We start from the raw sequence: 22,586 nt of genomic DNA on the forward strand, positions 1-22,586 counted from the left end.
GGGTTCAAATCCTAGTGAAGACTGGGATTTTTAATTTCGGAATCTTTGGGCGCCTCTGAGCCCACCCAGCTCTAATGGGTACCTGACATTAGTTGGGGAAAAAAAAGGCGGTTTGTCGTTGTGCTGGCCACATGACACCCTCGTTAATCGTAGGCCACGGAAACAGATGACCTTTACATCATCTGCCCTATAGACCACAAGGTCTGAGAGGGGAAAGTTTACTTTTTTTAAAGAAGAGAACTAAAAAAGAAAAAGAAAGTTAACCCCTTTATGGCGGAAGAATACAGCACGACCAACAAAGAAATGCACGCATGAAAATGATTTCGGCAAAAGAAAAATGGATCAGTGACCAGTGCGGCACCAGTGCTCCATACTCGATAGCAATAGCAAAGAGGTAAAGAAACATTAAAAGCTTTAACCAACACAAGACAAGCTAGAACCACAGTGATTGAAAACAAAAGATGGAACTCTTCTGACTGAAAAAGCAGATGTGCTTAGAAGGTGGACAGAATATTGCGAAGATCTGGATAACTTCGAGATAAATCCCAACTGCAGTCTAATTAAGAAAATACTTTGGGTCAACAGAGAACTTTGCGAGGCTCCGATTTTGCATGGTTTACATATTGAACTAAAAAAGATTTTAAAAGGGGAAATTTGCTGCTAAATCTCAATGGATGTTAGTAAGATTACGTTTTAAAGGCCATTCACCTTCACCCTCACCTGTCCTATAGTCTGGTGTACCGCTGGGGCAACACACATGATCTGTTGACCGTCATTCTAAATTCCTCTCTGTCTTTCGCCTTGGAATTTCTTTTATTCTTTTCTGTTGTCTTCCCAATAGATATAATAGATCTACACTATGTTGTCTTCCCAATAGATATAATAGATCTACATTATGTTGTCTTCCCAATAGATATAATAGATCTACACTATGTTGTCTTCCCAATAGATATAATAGATCTACACTATGTTGTCTTCCCAATAGATATAATAGATCTACACTATGTTGTCTTCCCAATAGATATAATAGATCTACACTATGTTGTCTTCCCAATAGATATAATAGATCTACATTATGTTGTCTTCCCAATAGATATAATAGATCTACACTATGTTGTCTTCCCAATAGATATAATAGATCTACACTATGTTGTCTTCCCAATAGATATAATAGATCTACACTATGTTGTCTTCCCAATAGATATAATAGATCTACATTATGTTGTCTTCCCAATAGATATAATAGATCTACATTATGTTGTCTTCCCAATAGATATAATAGATCTACATTATGTTGTCTTCCCAATAGATATAATAGATCTACATTATGTTGTCTTCCCAATAGATATAATAGATCTACACTATGTTGTCTTCCCAATAGATATAATAGATCTACATTATGTTGTCTTCCCAATAGATATAATAGATCTACATTATGTTGTCTTCCCAATAGATATAATAGATCTACACTATGTTGTCTTCCCAATAGATATAATAGATCTACACTATGTTGTCTTCCCAATAGATATAATAGATCTACATTATGTTGTCTTCCCAATAGATATAATAGATCTACATTATGTTGTCTTCCCAATAGATATAATAGATCTACACTATGTTGTCTTCCCAATAGATATAATAGATCTACACTATGTTGTCTTCCCAATAGATATAATAGATCTACACTATGTTGTCTTCCCAATAGATATAATAGATCTACACTATGTTGTCTTCCCAATAGATATAATAGATCTACACTATGTTGTCTTCCCAATAGATATAATAGATCTACATTATGTTGTCTTCCCAATAGATATAATAGATCTACACTATGTTGTCTTCCCAATAGATATAATAGATCTACACTATGTTGTCTTCCCAATAGATATAATAGATCTACACTATGTTGTCTTCCCAATAGATATAATAGATCTACATTATGTTGTCTTCCCAATAGATATAATAGATCTACATTATGTTGTCTTCCCAATAGATATAATAGATCTACATTATGTTGTCTTCCCAATAGATATAATAGATCTACATTATGTTGTCTTCCCAATAGATATAATAGATCTACACTATGTTGTCTTCCCAATAGATATAATAGATCTACATTATGTTGTCTTCCCAATAGATATAATAGATCTACATTATGTTGTCTTCCCAATAGATATAATAGATCTACACTATGTTGTCTTCCCAATAGATATAATAGATCTACACTATGTTGTCTTCCCAATAGATATAATAGATCTACATTATGTTGTCTTCCCAATAGATATAATAGATCTACATTATGTTGTCTTCCCAATAGATATAATAGATCTACACTATGTTGTCTTCCCAATAGATATAATAGATCTACACTATGTTGTCTTCCCAATAGATATAATAGATCTACACTATGTTGTCTTCCCAATAGATATAATAGATCTACACTATGTTGTCTTCCCAATAGATATAATAGATCTACACTATGTTGTCTTCCCAATAGATATAATAGATCTACACTATGTTGTCTTCCCAATAGATATAATAGATCTACACTATGTTGTCTTCCCAATAGATATAATAGATCTACACTAATAATAAAAAAACATTTCTAAAAAAGGAGGGAGGGGGGGGATAAGCTGAATTCGAAATCATGGCTAAAGCCTCCGCAAGCCGACATTGTAACCACTCCGCTATATAAACAAAGAACATTGTATAGTTTTGTATTGTTTCTATAATCTCGTCGTAGTTCTTGTTTGTGTTCACTAAGACTCAAGCGACGGCATAAAAAGGGAACTATTTAAACTTATACTACTACTCCAGTTAATTACTATTTCTTTTCCTTGTTAGCGATTCAAAACAAAATAATTAAAATAAAAAATTACAAATATCTAATTAACTAATTGGTTAACTTTTTAAAAAATTGATTCTTGTGTTGTCAGGTAAAAGAAATAACTGTGCAAATTTTCAGCTTGATCCGAGATTGGGTGTCGGAGAAATGACGTGTATAAACTTTTTACCAGACAGGCAAACAAGCAGAGTAAGTTGATATAAGCTTTGTACAATTAAAAAGAACAAACAGTGGGGTAGCTAGGGTGTTAAGGGTGTTACGTGTTTTTAAACTTTAAATATTAAATATTACGCAAAATGCAGGGACTCCCAAAAAAAGGTCAACCACCCCCTGGGCCCAAACATGATGTCAAATTCCTAGCTACGCCCCTGAGAACAAATCAAAGCGTTGAGTGTGAATTTCACTTTTACTCAATCTCTTATTTTCTCCTTTTTCATGCGTTTTTTTTTTTTAATATTTGATTTTTTTCATAGACATGTTTATATAATAGCCTGTAATATCCACTTATAAATCAGAACCTGTTAGCTGATATTTAAACTCACGCAAGATCCCGGTACAAGCCACTTTCTCAGTAATCAGACTAAATGCCATTATAAAATGTTTGCATAATAATTAAAATGTTTTAACCTAAGCCCCAACTGGAGTGGAAGCAGACCCAAGGTTTGGGTTAGGGTTGGGGGGGGGGTCTAATGGGAATATTCTCTTTGCTCTTTGTTTGATGTTCCAGTGAGAGGATGAAGCCTAGGACACGGCGAAACGAGATGAATTTGATGGATAAACAACCACCGCAGAAAGACTCAGGGCTTAGTCTTTCAAGCGACGCCCGGCTCACTCATCACCGATACTCAGTTTTTCTGGTTCTTGTCATGGTGTGAGATCTGGAGAGAGAGAGAGAGACATGACAGAGAAACAGGAGAGAGTGAAGAGAGAGACATGACAGAGACAGACATGTGCATGGACTGGCCAGCGAGAGTAGAGAGGAACAAAACAAAAATGAGAGACAGAATAGAGACAGAAAACCGATAGTAGGAGACAGATAAGAAAAAGACAGAGAGAGAGAGACATAAAAGAAACATAAACAGGAGAGAGGGGGAGAGACTAGGGAGACTAATGGTAAAAAGAAACAAGAGATACAGTAGAGAGAAAGACAAGCTTGAGAGACAAGAGAGGAACAGATGACAGAGATGGAGAGAAACAGGAGAGAGAGCGAGAGACGAGAGACAAAGGGTTATGAGAGACAAGAGAGAGATACAAGAGAGAGTTGTAAGAGAGAAATACGAGCGATACAAGAGACATAGATACACGAGGAAAAAATAGATACAAGAGAGTCCGTAGAGAAAGGGAGAGACTTGAGAGATAAGATGTTATGAGAGACAAGAGATACTAGAGAGAGAGAGATACAAGAGAGATACAAGGGAGCGATACAAGAGAGAGAGATAAAAGAAACAGGAGAGAAAGAGACAGAAATATGAAAGAGAGAGAAAAGGGGGTGGGAGATTTAAGACGGGTTAAGAAAGACTGGTTGGACGAGAAAAAGAAAGATAATATAGGGACACGAGACATCATACAGTACAGAGTGAGTGAGAGGCGGGAAAAGTAAGAGTGGGAGAGACTTGAGAGGCAAGGGGTAAAGAGAGAAACAATGGAGAGAGAGAGAAAGAGAGAGAGAGAGAGAGAGTACTAGCCAAAACTCTTGTTGAAATATGATTTTTCATATTTTCTAGTTTTTAAAATCTGAGTGTGACAAACACAAAATTTACAACAAAAAACAAAACAAACAACTAATAGCGGTTTTTCTCTTTACAAGGGCCACTAAAAAATGAATAAAGTCTATGGAAGTTTGATAAAATAACATTATACCCTATGTAACCATAGTGTTAAATGAATCGAATGATAGGTTACAACTGACCTTGCAGACATCTTCTAGGCCAGGGGTCGGCAACCTGCGGCTCGCGAGCCACATGCGGCTCTATGGATGTTAAGCTACGGCTCTTTAGTTCCATGCGCAAATATTATTTATTGTAAAAAAAAAATAGTTTAAAAGTGTCTGATTCGATTAACGAGTATTAGTAACCAATTCTATCTCTCAGCCGCCTGTACTCGCTTTTCAGCGCACCCTTCCCTCATGTCTTGAAACGTAAAATTGTCTATTTGCTGGTGGAAGATATTCAACTTTCTTCTATGAGTCTTGTGACATAAAAGATACGGCACAAGTTGCCCTTTTGTGAGATATGTCTTCCCAAGGTCCACAAGAAGAGCTTCTAGGATTGCTACCGCTCTCGTGACATGCTAGAAGGGAATATAGAGAGAACGCCGTGCAAAAATACATTGAAGACAATATAATCGATATAAATAAAAATCGTTTCAATAGCAACTGAAGGAGCCAGAAGTATGACAGGAAAAAAAAAGGGGGGCAATAAACAAATAAATAAACCACTAAACGTTTCACTGCTTACTACACCAAGGAGCGCTTTGTGTCCAAACATTTACGGCCGAAATAGTTAAGATCATGAATTTGTTAATCAAGACTTTTAGAAACATCTTGTCAAAAGCACTCTACCATCGTCAGTTTAAAGAATTTTTTAACGAAATGGAGACTTAGTATTCCGACTTCATTCTATATAATAAAGTGCGATAGCTTTCCAAAGGTATGGTTTTGAAAAGTTTGATTGAAATAGATGCATTTCTAAATAAAAGAAAAGCATTAATCACCATGAATTAGAGACGATAAATGGTTGTACAAATTTTATTTTATGGTGGATATATCAATGAAATTAAATGAGCTGAATCTAAAACTGCAAGGACAGAGTTAAAAATAAAGTTGGAAGAGTTGAAGGTCCTGAAATGTTGGTAACGCAACAAAAGTGGACAGCTTCAAAAGAAATGCCGCGAGATGAGGCGCTTATATTCGACGCATGGAATAGTCTTCCAGATTGCTACAGTCAGGTGAGAACGTTGGCATTTGGAACCCTGAAGGCTGAGTATATTCGAATCAACATATTCGTCGTGCAATCAAGCGTTCTTTTGCATGAATATAATTCAAAGTAAAGTAAGAAGTCAACTAACAAATGAAAATTTAGAGTCGTGTTTGAAACTAAAAACAAGTTATGAGTTATAAGCCAAATTTATCCAAACTTTCTAAAATCATGCAAAGCCATCGCTCTCTCTGAATTTGTTCGAACAATTGTTTGTTATTGAAGTACAAGGTAGTGTTTTATGTAACTGTTCTATTTTATACTTCATTAATGGGCAACTACCTTTATAATGCCATATGAATAATCATGTATATATATATATATATATATATAATCTTATTTGTTGTGAAAAACACTATTTATATAAAGATAAATAGATATATTTTCTTCTGAATAAATAGATTCATTTTTAATTAAAAAAAAAACTTAACTAATGCAAGTACTATTTATTGTTGGGGAAAAATCTTGTGGCTCTTTAGAAACGTTGAAATTTTGTAAATTGTAATTTTTGGCTCTTCCGACTCAAAAGGTTGCCGACCCCTGTTCTAAGCCAATGAAAGGCTGTCTACATACCCAGAAAGTTTCTCGTTACTTCTCTGAAAGCAAAGCTGATGCAGACCTTCCAACTTTAAACTAAACAATATTCATGGGACTACAAACTTCGACCCTGGCAGTGCCAAAGAATGATTACAAGTAAATTTTTATAATAATAATATAGCAAATGTACATTAAAGTACCTCCTTAAGACCTTGCGATCAATAGAGCAGATGATATAAAGGTAGTTCGTATCTATGGCCGACGGTTAACGAGGGTGTCATGTGGCTAGCATAACGACCAATCGCCTTTTCTTTCACAAATTATGTCAAGACCCATTAGAGTTAGGTGGACTCAGTCGCGTCTTAAATATCACGTAATTATAAATCCCTGTCTTCATTGAGATTAGAACCCATGAAACATCAGTTAGGAAGCCAAGCGTTTAACTATTTAGCCACCACTTTCAAATAGTACTACTGCTTGGTGTGAGAATATTATTTCGCCTAGGCTAATATATGTGTGTATGGGAGATGTTGTCTGGAGCAGCAGAAGAAACAACGAATCAACACTAACTATAAAGTATCTAGACTGATGGTATCAAGAGAAAACCACTTAACACTCACAAGTTGCCTGGAACGTCTGTGATCTTGTAGATCTAACATTCAAGATGGCTCACATTCGAAAAATAACATGAGAAACAGCGTGAGTGCTTAAAAGTTATGCATTATAAAGTGTAACATTTTACTGAGGAACAAACTAGCACTGCTCTCAAGACTTGTCTCACTTTTATCTCTTTCTCTCTTTATTTCTATTGCATAATCTTTCTCTCTCTCTCTTTCTCTCTATCTCTTCCTGTCTCCCTTTTTACTCGATTTTTCGTCATCTCTTTTACTCTTTCTTTCTCCTTTCTCTTTATTTTATTATTTCTCTATTTCAAAAGCTCTCTTTTTCCCTCTTTTTATCTCAACTGGGTGAGTGTATCTCGGCTGCCGACAACAAACTTGCAAAGAGATTTGACAAGAAAAAAAAAGATATTTTGTCTCTTGAGCTTTGCTTGAGCCCATAATGCTAATGTGTCTTGTGGAGCAGTATATGTACATCGTATATCGCAATTGCCCAAAAATATTTTTCATATTTTTCTAACCTCACTGTAAGAACTATCAGCAGTATCCCCCCCCCCCCCCCCACACACACACAAATAGGCAGTGGCAGAGAGATAACATGCTTGGCTTCGGAACCGAAATCGGGAGTTCAAATCCTATTGAAGACTGAGATACTAAAACCTATGGATCTCTGATGCCCGTGAGTCCTCCACTACCCTACTACGTGCTTATTGTAGAAATGTAAACACGGAAGGGCGTGGTTCGAGACTCTCTCATGTGATGTCAACTAAAGAAACGGATGAACTTTAAATCATCTGTTTCATGGATTGTAAGGTCTGGAACTTGAATATTACATATAAAACACACACACCCACACACACAGGGCCGGTTTTTCTAGACCAAAAGCTAATAAACACAAATATAATAGAAAGTGTATTTCTTTCTCTGTAGCAGTATGAAGACAAATATGTGAGTGATGGTAGATAGACTGATGGTAGCAAGAGAAAACCATAATTAGATCAATAAAAGATGACATTTGAGAATATGTACACTTTGTTTTCTTTCCGTGTGATACATGCAAAACAGATGCGTGCACATTAGATGTGATCAGAGCTATTAATAGAATCCAGAAATACCCGGATGTATAGACCATAAATCCGGAAGTCGTACACCACCTGCGGATTCCTTTTCCCATTCCTTCCTTTCTTGTTTCGTGAAAATAAATGAAACAAGAACTTAACGAAGCCGAAAAGAAAAAAAAGACTCCAACAATTTCTGGCGCTACTCTTGTCAAGTCATTTTCTCGTTAACACTCTCAGAATTCCATCTGGGTTAGGGTAGTAGATGGTTGTTTGGTGTACTTGCCGGCCGTTTGACTTTTCGCCGCTGCTCAAACTGAAGGTAAATAGTAGCAGTAAGTCAAACAGTCGAGTGATGTGGCACAGGGTAGTAGGGAGGAGGGCTGGGAGGGAGGGGGCGTCAAGAAGTAGGTCGGAGCATCTCCAACACATTGCCAGCATCTAATCAGGCGTAGGCTAACAAGGGAGGTGAAACAAGAAGAAAGGATGAGAAAAGAAAAGGGGGGGGGGGGGGACTATCAAGTTATTTCACGTGAATGAAAACATGATGGGGGGAAAGGGGGGAATGCGATTGCGTTTGCACGCTTTGCTAACCAGCCTCAAGGTGGGGTTGAAGACAGGAGGGATGGGAGGGGGGCGATGTTGTTTTTTTCCATTTTTGATATTTTATGGACATTTTCTGAATTACAGCATTACGAATCGTCTTCCAAAGCAGCCCTTTTAGTATAACGTTGTACTCTGTGATGGGGTTTATTAAAGATGTCTTGTTTTGTTAGTTATCGAAAATATAAAGACTTCAAGCCTGTTCTTCTGCCCATTCTCTTGAGATGGATTATTGACCTGGTGCGCTCTGACGAAATTAGTATTGGTGATTATAACGTTCGCTAAGTCAAGAAGGTATATAATGGAAATACTACGTCATTACAACCATATATTGACGTAACTGCGATAACTGTTCTAAATCAAAATCATCTTTTACATCTCAGCAATAATCATGCCAGCTACCACAATAATCATGCCAGCTACCACAATAATTATGCCAGCTACCACAATAATCATGCCAGCTACCACAATAATTATTCCAGCTACCACAATAATCATGCCAGCTACCACAATAATCATGCCAGCTACCACAATAATCATGCCAGCTACCACAGTATTTGGTGCTTTTCAGATCATAGAGACTAATTTCAAGGATCCTGGGCAATGTCATCGGATGGTGGACAAGCTCATCGGATCCTCGATAAGTTCACCGGATCCTGGGCAAGTTCCTTGGAGCCTGAGCAAGTTGGTCGGATGGTGGGCAAGTTTATCGGATCCTGGGCCATTTAATCAGATTGTGGGCAAGTTTCTCGGATCATGGGCAAGTATCTCGGATCCTGGGCAAGTTAATCGGATGGTGGGCAAGTTTTTACTCATTATTTTCCGACTATATTGGTGTCTCAGTTGAGCTTCTAGAATTATTTTCATTTTCCCCTATTTGAAATTATGTTTTTCTGGCCTTCCTTTAGAAATTGTTTGTATTTGTATAAACAATTTTGATCTTCTGTAGTTTTTGTGTGAGATGTAGGCTAGAACAAACATTTCTTAGGGAACATTTGAAACTTATGCAACAAAACTAATGGACTTTTTTATCCTGTTAGAGTAAAGGTACCTTCTTTCAGACATTGCGGTCAACTAGGGTGCCATGTGTCTAGTACAGTAACAATTTTACTTCTGCAAAGTGTCAGGAGGTTTGAATCAGGACGTGATGGAATGAATTCATGAAGAAACGTCTAGTAAACATTTTTTTTTATTTGAAGAACTTTTCATCGTTCTCATTGGTTTGAAGTTGGAGGTATTGGATCAGTAATCTGAGATAAACCGCGCAGTGTTTTCCAGATTTTCTAGTATGGACAATACCAGTAGCGTGGCTTTGAATTTGTTATCATTGGGGGGGGGGGCCTGGTGGGCTTGACTTCTTTGGGGGCCCCTGGATTTGGATAATATTAAATATTTAATGCAGAAAAACACTCATTTGGGGCCCCCTCAAGTAGAGGATTGGGGGATTTTGAAATTCTCCCCTCCCTTCCACTATACTGGGTAAGTCATTCGACAATACTGTGAAAGTACAGCTATTTTTAATAATTTTTTTTATGAAACATCGATGAAATTTCATGCAATTATGTTTTTTTTTTTGTGAGCTCTCATAAATCCCAATATACCAAAATGTTCATGTACACTTTTACGTGATTTTAACCAAGAAAGTTAATAGTCTTCAATTATATATGTTAATATAGAACAAAGTGTATAGCACACAAGCTTGATGTCAAGAGGCTTGGCTCTGCGCGACATAATTTAATCTAAATAGTTTAGCGGAAAGAGAGCAAGAAAGAGCTCATAAAAACCCAGGTAAAATTACCTGGCCAAGAAAACGAAGGCTTAGCAAGAGGACGCCTTTACTGAAGGCGAACTCAAGTTAATAGCCTGGTGTGGGGTGGCTGCTTGAACATACCTTAATATTAGATTTCCATTAATCCAACTCTGCTATATAAAACATTCCCCCCAAAACGCCCCTGCACCGAAGCTTACCAACTTTTACCCCCCCCTACCACACACACACGCAGACACCCACTTTCTCATCTTAGGTCGACGCAACTGATAGAAATGGAATTCACCATTCCCCCCCTCAGGGCGTGCTGTGACATGGCGTTTAAATGTCACGGTAATGAGATGGAGGCGAAACCATCAGACAGTTTGATGATCTATTAAGTGATTTGTATCTCAGCCTATCAGTCTTGTGTTTGGAAAGAACAATAGGTTGTTGGTTTTTATTTAATACCTTTTCTATATTGCATTTTTCTAGCTTAAAGCATGCCCAGAGAGCTATGGTCTAATTTCCCACACGGGCATGTTCGGGTATCTGAAGAAAGGGTTCCAATGCTGCCTTTAGGGGATCAAGAAACACAACTTAGCTCGAGTCGGGTGTCGAACTCAAGATCCCCTTGATACCCCCACCAAACAGAATTGCTTAGACGGAGGGGTCAATGGATAAAAAAGGATAATGATAGTGTATCCAAGAGTACTACTGTGGTATGCGCTGAAGGTTTGAAGCTAAGAGGTACGTCACAGGCAACATACGTAACTTGTTGTACCTTATAGTACTTTGGTGAATTGTGTAAACACAAGGCGTGAAAATGTAGATCTAAATAGTGCGCATGAGTTAGGTATGACCGGAAGTTAGGTCGGAGGACAGATCGAGAGTTAGTTGAAGTCAAGCTAAGTTAGTCAGAAAAGTCAAACAAGTACAGTAGTGGTAGCAAGACAATATGTGGTAGCAAGACAATATGTGGTAGTAAGACAGTATGTGGTAACAAGACAATATGTGGTAGTAAGACAGTATGTGGTAGCGAGACATCATGTGGTAACAAGACAGTATGTGGTAGCAAGACAGTACTGGTAGCAAGACAGTATGTGATATAGAGGTCACGGAGGTCACGCCTTGTTAATCTGCATGTTAGAAAGTCACGTGGTGGTTGGAGACCTCGAAGGAGCTTGTTTATATTTCACCTTAGTTTCTTAACGTTCTCTTATCTTATATAATACAGACGTTACTTCAAATAAGAAGATGAATACGTCCTACGCGTCACGCATTTAGTCATGCATATTAACCAATGACCTAAATTCTGCCAAGTCGCTGGTTTTCCTGGCTAGCTCAGGCAACCCATTCCATGCTCTAATAGCACTAGGGAAGAAGGAGCATTTGTACAAATTTATTGTAGCATATGGGACGAGGAATGTGACTTTATCTTAAATTTTGTTTTTGTATTTGAAGATCATGGTTCAGTGCTTTATGTATAATTGCTCTTCTCTAAGGCGGTTGTATTCTGGTGTTGTTAATATTGTTACGATCCTCTCTCCTAATCAGGCCTTCTGTAAACACGTACAAAACTCTACTGTCTCTCTTTCTGGAATTGTACATCAACACATGAAGACTCAACCAGGACCGATTTCATGGCCGACTAACAGTCCCGTCTCGACGCTCTCCGGTCTTGAACTGCCGCTTTCCTACACACTGTGCCACTCGTACACGCAGGCTTTCGATCACATGACCATAACATTGGTCATATTTGCGTGTAATCGTGTACTGTCCCTTGTCCATGGCCCCGCTGACCTGAGTGATTCACGTGTGTGTCAGCTGAGCCTATAGTTAACCCTTATGCGCCGCCAATAGGGTCATAACAATATATTATTACATTCAGAGCGTGTTTTAGAACGTATTTTTTTTCCTTGTCCTAAGTGCGAACGTGTTATATAAGGAGGCGGCGCTCTGGCTGAGCGGTAAAGGGCTTGGCTTCCGATCCGAACCGGGGCTTCCGCGTTCGATTCCTGATGAAGGCTATGATTTTTAGTTTCAAGCTTTAATGGTACATGACATTAGTTGGGGGAAAATGTCAAGGCGATTGGCCGTTGTGCTGGCCACATGACACCCTCGGTAACCCTAGGCCACAGAAACAGATGACATTTTCATCATCTGCCCTATAAATCACAAGGTCTGAAAGGGAAACACTTTGTAAAAAAAATAAAATAGTAGAAAAAATGGTTGTTTCTTCTTATATTATCTTATCTTGTATAATACAAATGTTACTTCAAAAAATTTAAACACCAAACAAGGTTAAACAAAGGATCATATTGAAGGCAAATCCACAGGTAGAAAGATTTGTTTGTGTATTCAGTATATACATCACGGACGTATTGATAAGTGAATTATTTAATATACCATCAAAATAATTTTGTTTTTGTTTTTTTTTTACACTTTTCATCACTGTTAAGATTTCTTAACATGATTCTTCGTAGCACAATACAACTTTTCTTATTTAGCTGGTGTCATTGCGCTTTGATATTCGTGTCTGACATTGCTTATTTGATCGAGTTTGTAATCTTTCCAAATCTTCTTCTTTTCACTATTCCTTATGCAAAATTTGGTTCACATCTCTTTCTATCCTCTTCTTATTGAATGTTATTGCTGTAATGTAGGGTTGGTTAACGGGTTTAAAAAAAACAAAGTTTAAATAAAGGACAGATTATTGTAATTAATATTTAGTAATAAATGCCCCTGTTGTAGTTTAAAAGAAAGTGTCATAGAAATTGAGTCCATGTCTTGGCAAACAATTTTGTAACAGAAACCATCAATTTTTCATTTAAAAATACACATCCAAAAGATAAAAAAGAAAACCAAAGAGTTGTCTTCTGCTTAAGTAAAAAAAAAAAAAAAACTTTTTTTTTTTATCTCATTTACATAAACTAAATTCATGCTTGAAATTCATTTCTTTAAACTGCTAACACTGCCTCTTGGCTTACTGTGATATAATCTCAGCAAAATAAAACAGCTATGCTCAGTCTTGCCAACTATTTTTATTACATCTTTATTGTTTGCTGAAGGATTACGCCCCTTTCGAGTTTCACACTCGCAATTATTTTTCAAAGTGGCGTGACGTAACGACACATCACGTGGTCTGGGCGGGAAATCCATTGAAAGATTATCTCTTTATCAGAGTATTGCAGTCGGATAAATAGACTTTAATATATTAGCGGATTTTCTTTCCAAACACGTCTGGTCAACAGTGTACGCAAAGACTAGAGCAGTGATTCCCAACTATTTTCCTGCGGATCACCTTTTGCATGGGACAAGGCTCTCGGCCAGAACTATGTGGATCTCAGACAACTGGGTCCGTGTGGACCCCTCTGCAGGGCCGGCCTTAAGCATAGGTAAACTCCCAAGTCCCAATGGTGGGAACCTCGCACAGGACTTTGAAGAACTTTGAAGAAATAGCGAAACTTGTGCAACATGTTATTGTTGGAGTACACTGGCTTTTAAATCAATCGTGTAATTTTGTTGTTTTTTTCGCAGATTATTTATATTTTTAGTATCTCATTTGGGGGACACCAAATTCACTTCGCCTGGGGCCTCCAATTATCTAAGGCTGCCTTGCCCTCTGTCCTACCCCAAAAGCCAAAGAACTTTTTAATACGTACACAAGAGGCATTAAAAAGCCTGAAGGCCCACCCTCTTTTTTTTTTTTTTGAAAGGTGTGATTTACCTATAGCTGTAGGTCGGATTTACTTATATCTATAGGTAAGAACTCACTCCCCCCCCCCTCTCCAAAAAAAAAACAAAAAAAAAAAAACAAGTATTCTTTTTTATTTTCCTTGTTTATCAATATAGAACATTTTTTTTTATTTTGACATTTTTTGTCAACAAAGTCTGCCATCTTGATTAATAGAACTATCGAATATTACAGTGAGTAGTCCTTCAGATAAAGTTTGAGATCTACTTTTATAATGCAAGAAGAAAATCGAGCAGCTACGTGCGCGTACATTATTCTCAAACTCAACACCTAGACATTCAACACTTATGTACACTTTGTACTGTACACATGTCGCGTAGTCCGAATGATTTCTCTGCACACAAAGTAGGGCAGGTTTAAATGGCTTACAACTCGACGTCTAGACAAAATAAAATGTGTTTAGAAAGTCATCAAAGTAATCAAACACTTGTGTGTATCTGTGTTTTTTTGTCTCCATTCATTGCATTCTTGAGGTGGCTTTTAGGAAGACTCGGAATCTGGGACCTATCACCCTAGCACAGCGGTAGTGTTAGTTATGCTATTATTATATTAATACGAGGAGTTTGGGGATTCAAGTATTTAAAAAAAAAGGCTTACCTATGGGAAAAAAGGGGGTGGGCCTTATCTAGGGGGGAAGAATCCCACATTTACAGCCATATATCTCAATACTTTAAGATTTATTTCCCAATTAGATTTAAAAAGAATTGTTTAGTTACCACTATTTAATTAACTGATTAAAAAAAATTGATTTATGTTTTTTTTAATGAACAATGAATAATTTTACAAAGTTGCTCAGAGAACAAGAGTGAACAAAATTTGTACCAGTCGTACAGAGTTGATATAAGCTTTGTAATAATTAAGATTATATAGAGATTTTAGTGTTTGTTTTCTAACGCAAACTAAAAGGGCGGTCCTTGAACGAAAGCAATTGAGTTAAAAAGTCAGGCTGCTATAGAAGCCATGGTATACAAACTAGCAACAACAACAGTCAGTGGCGTAGCTATGGTGGGGGGGGGGGAGAATTCGAAAATTCCCCGAATTTTTTTTTTACATTCAGCATTAAATATTATGACATTATCTCATGTTATGATGTCGAATGTCACATTTTAGGGGTCCCTAAAGAGGTCAAGCCCCTCCTACTGGCTCCCAAATGATGGCAAATTTCTAGCCACACCACTGACTACAGTTATACCTCCATACTAACAAAACAGACGCGTGTGGGGCAAACTGGTTGCCGACGTGATTGTATAATTTTGTCTACCTGACCTTATTACTATCATTGATACATCGTTAATATTCGAAAGTATTCAGTGTATTGCTTGTTAAGTAAATAGTGAGAGCCGCACTTAATGAGATAAAATGATTATTACACTGGTGCTTAGCTTATGGACAAAGGGGTCGGGAAATGACAACGGGGTATATTCTATTTTCAGTAAAACCGTTTGAGAATCTTTATATAAATATATATATATATATTAGTGTACTGATTTTTTTTTAAAAAAAAAGATCCCATTGACACTAATAAAGAGCATATGTCAACAATCGAAGGGAGAAACAATTCATGCGGGCTTTAGGAACAAGTTTATCGCCCTTCGATGTCGTTCTGTTCGAGGAGCTATCTCCCCTGGTGGGTCTGCGGCTATCGCGTGTCAGATAAAGAGTATCAGGTCTTCCTTTAGTCAGGAGGTTGAGATACTTATCTCCAATTGCCAAACAAAGCGATATATTGTGAATGGCTGGATCCCCCCCCCCACACACACACACAGACGCAGGGGGGGAGGGGTCAAATGGGGTAGGGAAGGGGGAGAACGAAAGAAGGAGTGCGTAGAGAAGGAGTGCGTAAAGAAGGAGTGCGTAGAGAAGGAGTGCGTAAAGAAGGAGTGCGTAAAGAAGGAGTGCGTAAAGCGCGAGATGGTCGGAGATGAAAAGAAAACAGAGCGTAATTATACCATTACAGGGTTTGTACAAAGTTGTTACGCAGGTTAATTAGGTTAATTGAGATCTGGCCATTGCAAACGGATACACTCTGTGACAGTCATGTGCTGTGTAAGGTTATGAGACGTTTAGCCTTTTATTATTTTAAATAAAGTTAAGGCTGAGTTTTAAAACGTTCGCCCCTTCCCCCTTCTCATATAAAAAGGACTTGCTAATTAGTGATTCATTTTCAATACGCAGCAGACAACGAGTCTGCGACATAACAGGCTGTTATGGTTAGAAGCGTTGAAACAAAGTGTTGGCCAGATTGAGCAATGCACAGTCTTCATGTGGTCATTGTTGATCCGAGTGTTACAGAACCTTAAAATGGTCTTTGTTAGATTAAGTTCAAGAAAGTCTTCAGGCGGTCAATGCTAAGTTACGGGAGTGCCTGATTAAGTAAGTGATAAAGTCATTAGTAGTCAATGTTAGTCTCATTGTTAAGAGCTGATTTAGGATTTTAAAGTTGTGATTCTAGAACTGGATCTATTACCATAAAGAGACATTTAGAAGAACGTATTATTGAAGTGAATACACTTTGTTTGTAATAGACAGACACGAAGAATTATTCCAATATATTTTGACTTTCTTCAGTGGTACAACGACTATGGTTCATCTCATTGAGCAATTTTATGCGACTGTTGAACCCTATTCCGTAGAGACATTTTCATACATGTTTAAGGTGGCATTCGCTTTGTTGGTAGAGGACCATTTTTCGTTTGGCACCCTTTTCTTCCAGAACTGAGGCCAATGCTTTTTGCTGTCCATATCTTTCTTGGTCACCATTTTTTCTCCACACAGTGCGGTCTAGGGATATATTTTACCAGCAGTCAACATTGATATCCACCGAAAGGTTGTTATCGCATGAAGTTTTAATGGTTTCAAGTGCCCCATAAAATGCTTCTAATGCCATGTGTTACAGTATAACGAAACAATATAAATACTGTAATAAATTTAGGAAGGCAACTCAACTATGACAGGACTTTATTAACAGGACATCACAAACATAGAATAACAAGGTCTGCCTTTAGTCTAGCTTTTTCTCAACCCCCCTAGAGTCTAGCTGCCTGGAGAGGGGTAACTGATGGGTGGGCGGGATCTTTTCGACCACAGCTAATGCCCAGGCTTTCATCTTATTCCTTAAAATGATTCATAGTCGCTTCGCCACTGTAGGAGGCTATAAAATCAAATCTCAAAATAGATCCAGTATTCTAGTCTAGTCTACCGTATTTTTTGTATTTATAGTTTCCAAGCTTAGTACATACTCTATATAAAAAAATAATTAATTGCAAATAATTGAATTTTTTGTTATTGGTTTGTGTGTTGCCATCAACAACGAATAATTGGCAAAGTGTTTTTTTGTTCCGAGAAAGGGAAGTGGGAGAAATACCGTGTCAAAAATTCTACTCAGACATACAGACGGAGTGAGTTGATAGTAAAAATCATTTTAGCGGTGGATGGTTCCGTAAATGGGCCACTTCCGGTTCGAAATCAAGTTTTTTACAATCCAGTGCACGACGTGTCAATGAAACGTTGCTTCCTATTTTACACGGTTCGGGCCTAAATTCGACTTAGTGTGTCCCCGATGCGGGGGAGGAAGAGGAAATCGTGTCTAATTTGACTGCCCAAAACTAGCCCAATTTAGATTTTACATTTGTTATAGGCGCGTGAAAGTACGCAGATGCCTAGAGTTTCTAGAGAAGGCGTTTAAAAGAGAAAATCTTGGCCTGTCAAGCCCTCACTCCAATAAGTTTCATCTTGATGAGAATATTCGGAAATAGAACAGTGCTTTTTTTTTTTTTTTTTTTGGACTCATGCGTTCATGTTAAAATGGTCTGCAACTAGTCGAGAGAAAGACTTGTGAGACTCTAAGAAGAGAAGCCTGCTATCAAAGGTCTGCCTTCAAGCCCCTCGCCTGCTTCAAGCTTATTAAATCATAACTGTTACAGAGGCATGGCTCCTTGAGTACCGCCCCCCCCCCCCCCCCACGCCCAATCTTCCCATCGAAAGCAAGACCTTGAATCACGCCAGGGAGTCCATCAAGCTGCTACTCCAAATAATAAAAGAAGTGAAACCAGTGGATGGACACACACACACACACGCACGAACGAACACACACACACACACACACACATACAGTGTAATATTTAGGAAATATCTATTTTTTTTTTCCACCTTATACAGAGACAAATAATTGTATAAACAAAATTGCGTTAAAAAGAAATTAACTCTTCTACAGAAGATGAAAAATTCCGAAAACCTGTATTCGACGTGAGGACGAAGATGGCGACCTATTTAAAAAAATAGCCTAAATAACGCGGATAAAGAAAGCAAAATGCAATGTACTTTTTCAAAACATTTGTCTTGGAAACTAAATAGTTACGAAGAACATGAACAAGATGCAGTTTAAACTATTTGAAACACCTCACTCTCAAAGCTACATTATAAACTCGTCTGTTATAGACAATGTGTTTGTTTTTCTAAAAAAAATTTAAAACAAACCACTGCACATGTACATAAAGTATTTGAATCGTTAAAGGAGACTGACTACATTACAGGAAGACAATTACATTCCACGAGTATTCATGTCTACTCAAGTGGAGTATCCTAGAGACTTAAACTCAAGTTCATTGGTTTTCCTGGCTGATTCACGCAACCGTTCTGCGCTCTAATGGCAGTAGGGAAATGGCGCACTTTGTTTTATGGATATAGATTGAGACATGCATGTCTTCATTTGTGTCTTTCTGAGTACTTTATTTAAGAAATTATTCGTTTATTATGTTTTAAAATTAGAAATTATCTAACATTTTTTTCCCAGAGATGTATAGCAGAAAGCAAATAATTTTATCAAGACTTTCTACAGTTACTTTAAATATTTATGTCCGATGTAGTACTTGAACTAGACTTCTGCCTTCTACAATTCATGCAATCTTTAAGCTAACATTCAAAGACACTGAAGAAACAAATTTTGTCTTTGACTTCTCAATGAATGTAGGTATTGGTTTATCGTATGCCATATGGGTGTCTGCGTCCTATGAACAGAAACGTCTTAAAACTTCATGCCAGGAATAAAGATAGAGATGAGGACACACATTAAAGCAGTCCCTGTTATCTGGAGTGTAGTTGACGTCTGGAAAAAAAACAAAACTTCAAACCAACTACTCCTGTTGTATTGTTATCACTCAAAAGAATTAGCTTGATTTTTGACTACTGCGTTAGTAGTATTTCGGTCATGTTTAGAGCCAATAAAGATACGAAGAATTGTAATGATAAGCCAACTCTCGCAAGGCCTCGATTAAACGAGATCTAGTCGAGATTGACAATAGATTTTTTTTATGTAACCTTGGTAGCGAAGCAGCGTTGTTTTTTTATGTATGCATATAAAGTTAGAGCGGAGAGACAAAATATACTCGGGTATTGCAGAGAAACAAGTGATATGGCTTTAACCTCAAGGTAAAAAGGTAGATGAGGCATTAGTCTGATTACGTGGCGTTTGGTAGTAATCACTTAGTCTAATATCATCAATCTCTTCTTTAACTATATAATAAATGTTATTTATTGCATTAACAATAATATACAAACAAAAAGATGACATGTATAATTTCATCATCCAATTTGACTGCAAACATAGGAATAAAAAAACACTAAATGTCTCCACATCAGGAGCGGAGTTTAAGAGTGGTAAAAGAGTGTGTCCACCTCAATAAAGGTACCCCTTTCTGACCTAGCGAAGATGTTGTAAAGCTCCTCTGTTTCTAGGGCCGACAAAATGACCTACCACTTTTAGATTACCGTTAGAAAAACTCGTAAAAATCCAGTCTTCACCGAGATTCGAACGTGAGACATTTTGTTTGAAAGCTAAGCGTTGTACCACTGAGCCAGTACATCATAATATATATTCGATGTAAAAGGAAAACAAGTTTATAGGTTTTCTTTCGAATGCTTTTTTTTCAAGGTAATCGTCTCTCGGTTTCTAAAAAAGACGCCTTTGTTTCCAGCTTTTAGTGACAGCGAACATTCACATTCTACGTATTAAACTCGTGAGTACCCAGATTTATGTCTTCCTTTGGATGATCAGCCTCAGGCCCCGCATATTGACGACACCACATCTCACCCTAATTATACTCAAATGTACTTTATGTCAAATCATATATAAAAGCAACCGGCAATACCGCATAATCTGTTTCATCTCTCTCTCTCTCCTGTTTTTTAATTCAATCGTTGACGTCACCTAGTGTTTAAAAGAACACTTTTCACGAAAACATATACACCGCGACGCAGCACTGAATCCATTGAAACCATTCTAACTGTGCATCTTGGGATTGAAACTAAAATCAAACTCGGCCGAAATCTCATTCACAAAAGTCTGGAGGGTTTTATCTTTTTTTAACGGCCCCCGAAAGGGGAAAAGCCGCTATTACTTTTGTGTGGTCCATTGGTAGGTCCGGTTGGTGCCGCCTCTAAGTTTGTGTGATAACTCAAACTCTTGTTGTTGTTTTTTTTTTTACTTTTTTTTTTCTTGTTCAAACTCAGTCCTATCGAAGCAACAGTCTGAAGCGAATATTGCACGGCAGTCCATGTGTCATTACAGATCGTGTTTTTTAATTAAACAAAATGTGAAATGTTGAATAACGACTATAATTATACTTATATGTGTAATGAGCAAACTATAGACTATTCACTTATTCATTTGTATTGTGTAGTTCTAAGGTAACGGTAGGGCTACATCACTATCTAATGAGCGCCAGATGTAGATCAAAGATTACTCTCCGCACCAGATGCTGGCGAATGTAAATATATTTTAAAGCCACAAAAGATACTTAAAAGGGGAAAAACTCCACATCTACAGCCAGCTTTGTAATAAAAAAATTGTTTTAATAAATAGACAAATAATCCTAAGACTATCGGATTCCTGGTCGACCAATTAACTCCACTGGATAAATCCTGGGATTTAATTGTTTATCTTTAACTGCTCCATGGAATTGAGTGTACAAGAGAAGAAATACTGAAACATAATTTAGTGCATAAATAAAAGAAAAAGTTGGGAGTTATTTTTTGAAAAAGGAATGAATAAAGAATGTAAGTTAAGATGACTTGCAGAGCAAGGAGGGGATTACTTGATATCTACGGTTGTGTCTGGGGTAAATTGTTCGGATGGAGGCAAAGGAGTAACATTTCGGCACCAACATTATCCCAACTTGTCGACAACGAACAGCTGATCTCTTTGTTTCTGAAATTTGAGAATTTGTCTGTTCACTGTAGACGTTTTTAAACAGTTCAATTTAATCTCGTCTGTATCAGAATCACGCACACATTGGTTTCAATAGCAATACTTTGCTTCAATCGCAGTGGCCTTTCAGTTATAAAACATGGGAAAGAAATACGTTCACTAATACGTTTGAGCTAAATGTATTGTAATATATAAAAGAGAGCTAACTCTCCTAATACATTTACAAGAAATACGCATTCGGATAGATTTTAATTAAATACATTATATTGGAATAAATGCCAGAGAAATAGGCATTCAAATATTCGTGAGATACACGCTATGAAATACCTGGAAGTGAAATACGAATTCAAATATAGATCGATGTGTGATTTTCCAGCTTCCAAAATAATATGCGCTAATAATAATAATAATAACGCTATCGGATACACGTAACATGATAAGAGAATGGACCTCATTCACCAATCGTAAACAAACAACATTTAGCCACGTGGTGCTCTATCTCTTCTATATAATTTACGATCTCATGTTTAATTGATGATGGTTGTCATGTGACAGTTTTTTCTTCATTGTTTTATCAATAAGATCACGTGACTAAATGTTGTTTGTTTACGGTTGGTGAATGAGGGCCATTCGTTTACACAAATTTACATCAAAACAAAACCAAAGAAAAATTGTTATAAAGTACTCACCAAAATCTTTATAATCCACAAGACTCACTTCCGGCTCTGGAATCAACACTATAGCTACATCATGCCCATTCAGTGACCGCGCTTTTCCGGGCAGCGGGTCCAGAGTTTCGTGGTATCCATGCGTTCTTAAGGCCAACACAACGACCGCCACAGCTAAGAACAATGACCTGGTCACCATTTCTTTGACCACCGGCCTTCACTTAAAGCTGAGCTCCCAAACACACGTGTTCCAGTGGCAACACAATCAACTGACTTTACACTGCGGCCATTGTTTCCTTTGTTTTGTTTTTTACGCACCCTTGCGCTAGTAACCATGAGAAAATGTCTTGACTAGGCGTTGACCCCGGCCTCTGATAGGGAACAAGAAACAGGGCGAACAAATTATCTTAAATGCAGGCATAGAGATAGGCTCGTACGTTAGAGGGATGGGAGGTACATAGTGGAGGGATCGTGGGGGTCGGGGGGTTTGTTCCGCAGAGCTGACACCAGATAGGCGGGGACATATTTGTTTCGGATGCGTGCCGTTCTTGTTTTTGCTGGAAAGGTCATCT

General features: G+C 37.6%; 1 protein-coding gene across 2 annotated transcripts in view; it reads right to left on the reverse strand.

Moving 5' to 3' along the window:
* Window positions 1–22,586, reverse strand: part of LOC106077795 (uncharacterized) — a 70,556-nt gene that overhangs the window by 39,605 nt on the left and 8,365 nt on the right. For both annotated transcript variants that reach the window (XM_056044701.1, XM_056044702.1), the window contains exon 2: window positions 22,036–22,385. In XM_056044701.1, coding sequence (XP_055900676.1) covers window positions 22,036–22,213 — 178 coding nt within the window. In that variant the 5' untranslated portion in view covers window positions 22,214–22,385. The remainder of the gene's footprint in view (window positions 1–22,035; window positions 22,386–22,586) is intronic.

Source organism: Biomphalaria glabrata, chromosome 10 (genome assembly GCF_947242115.1).
Source record: "Biomphalaria glabrata chromosome 10, xgBioGlab47.1, whole genome shotgun sequence".
NCBI lineage: Eukaryota > Metazoa > Mollusca > Gastropoda > Planorbidae > Biomphalaria > Biomphalaria glabrata.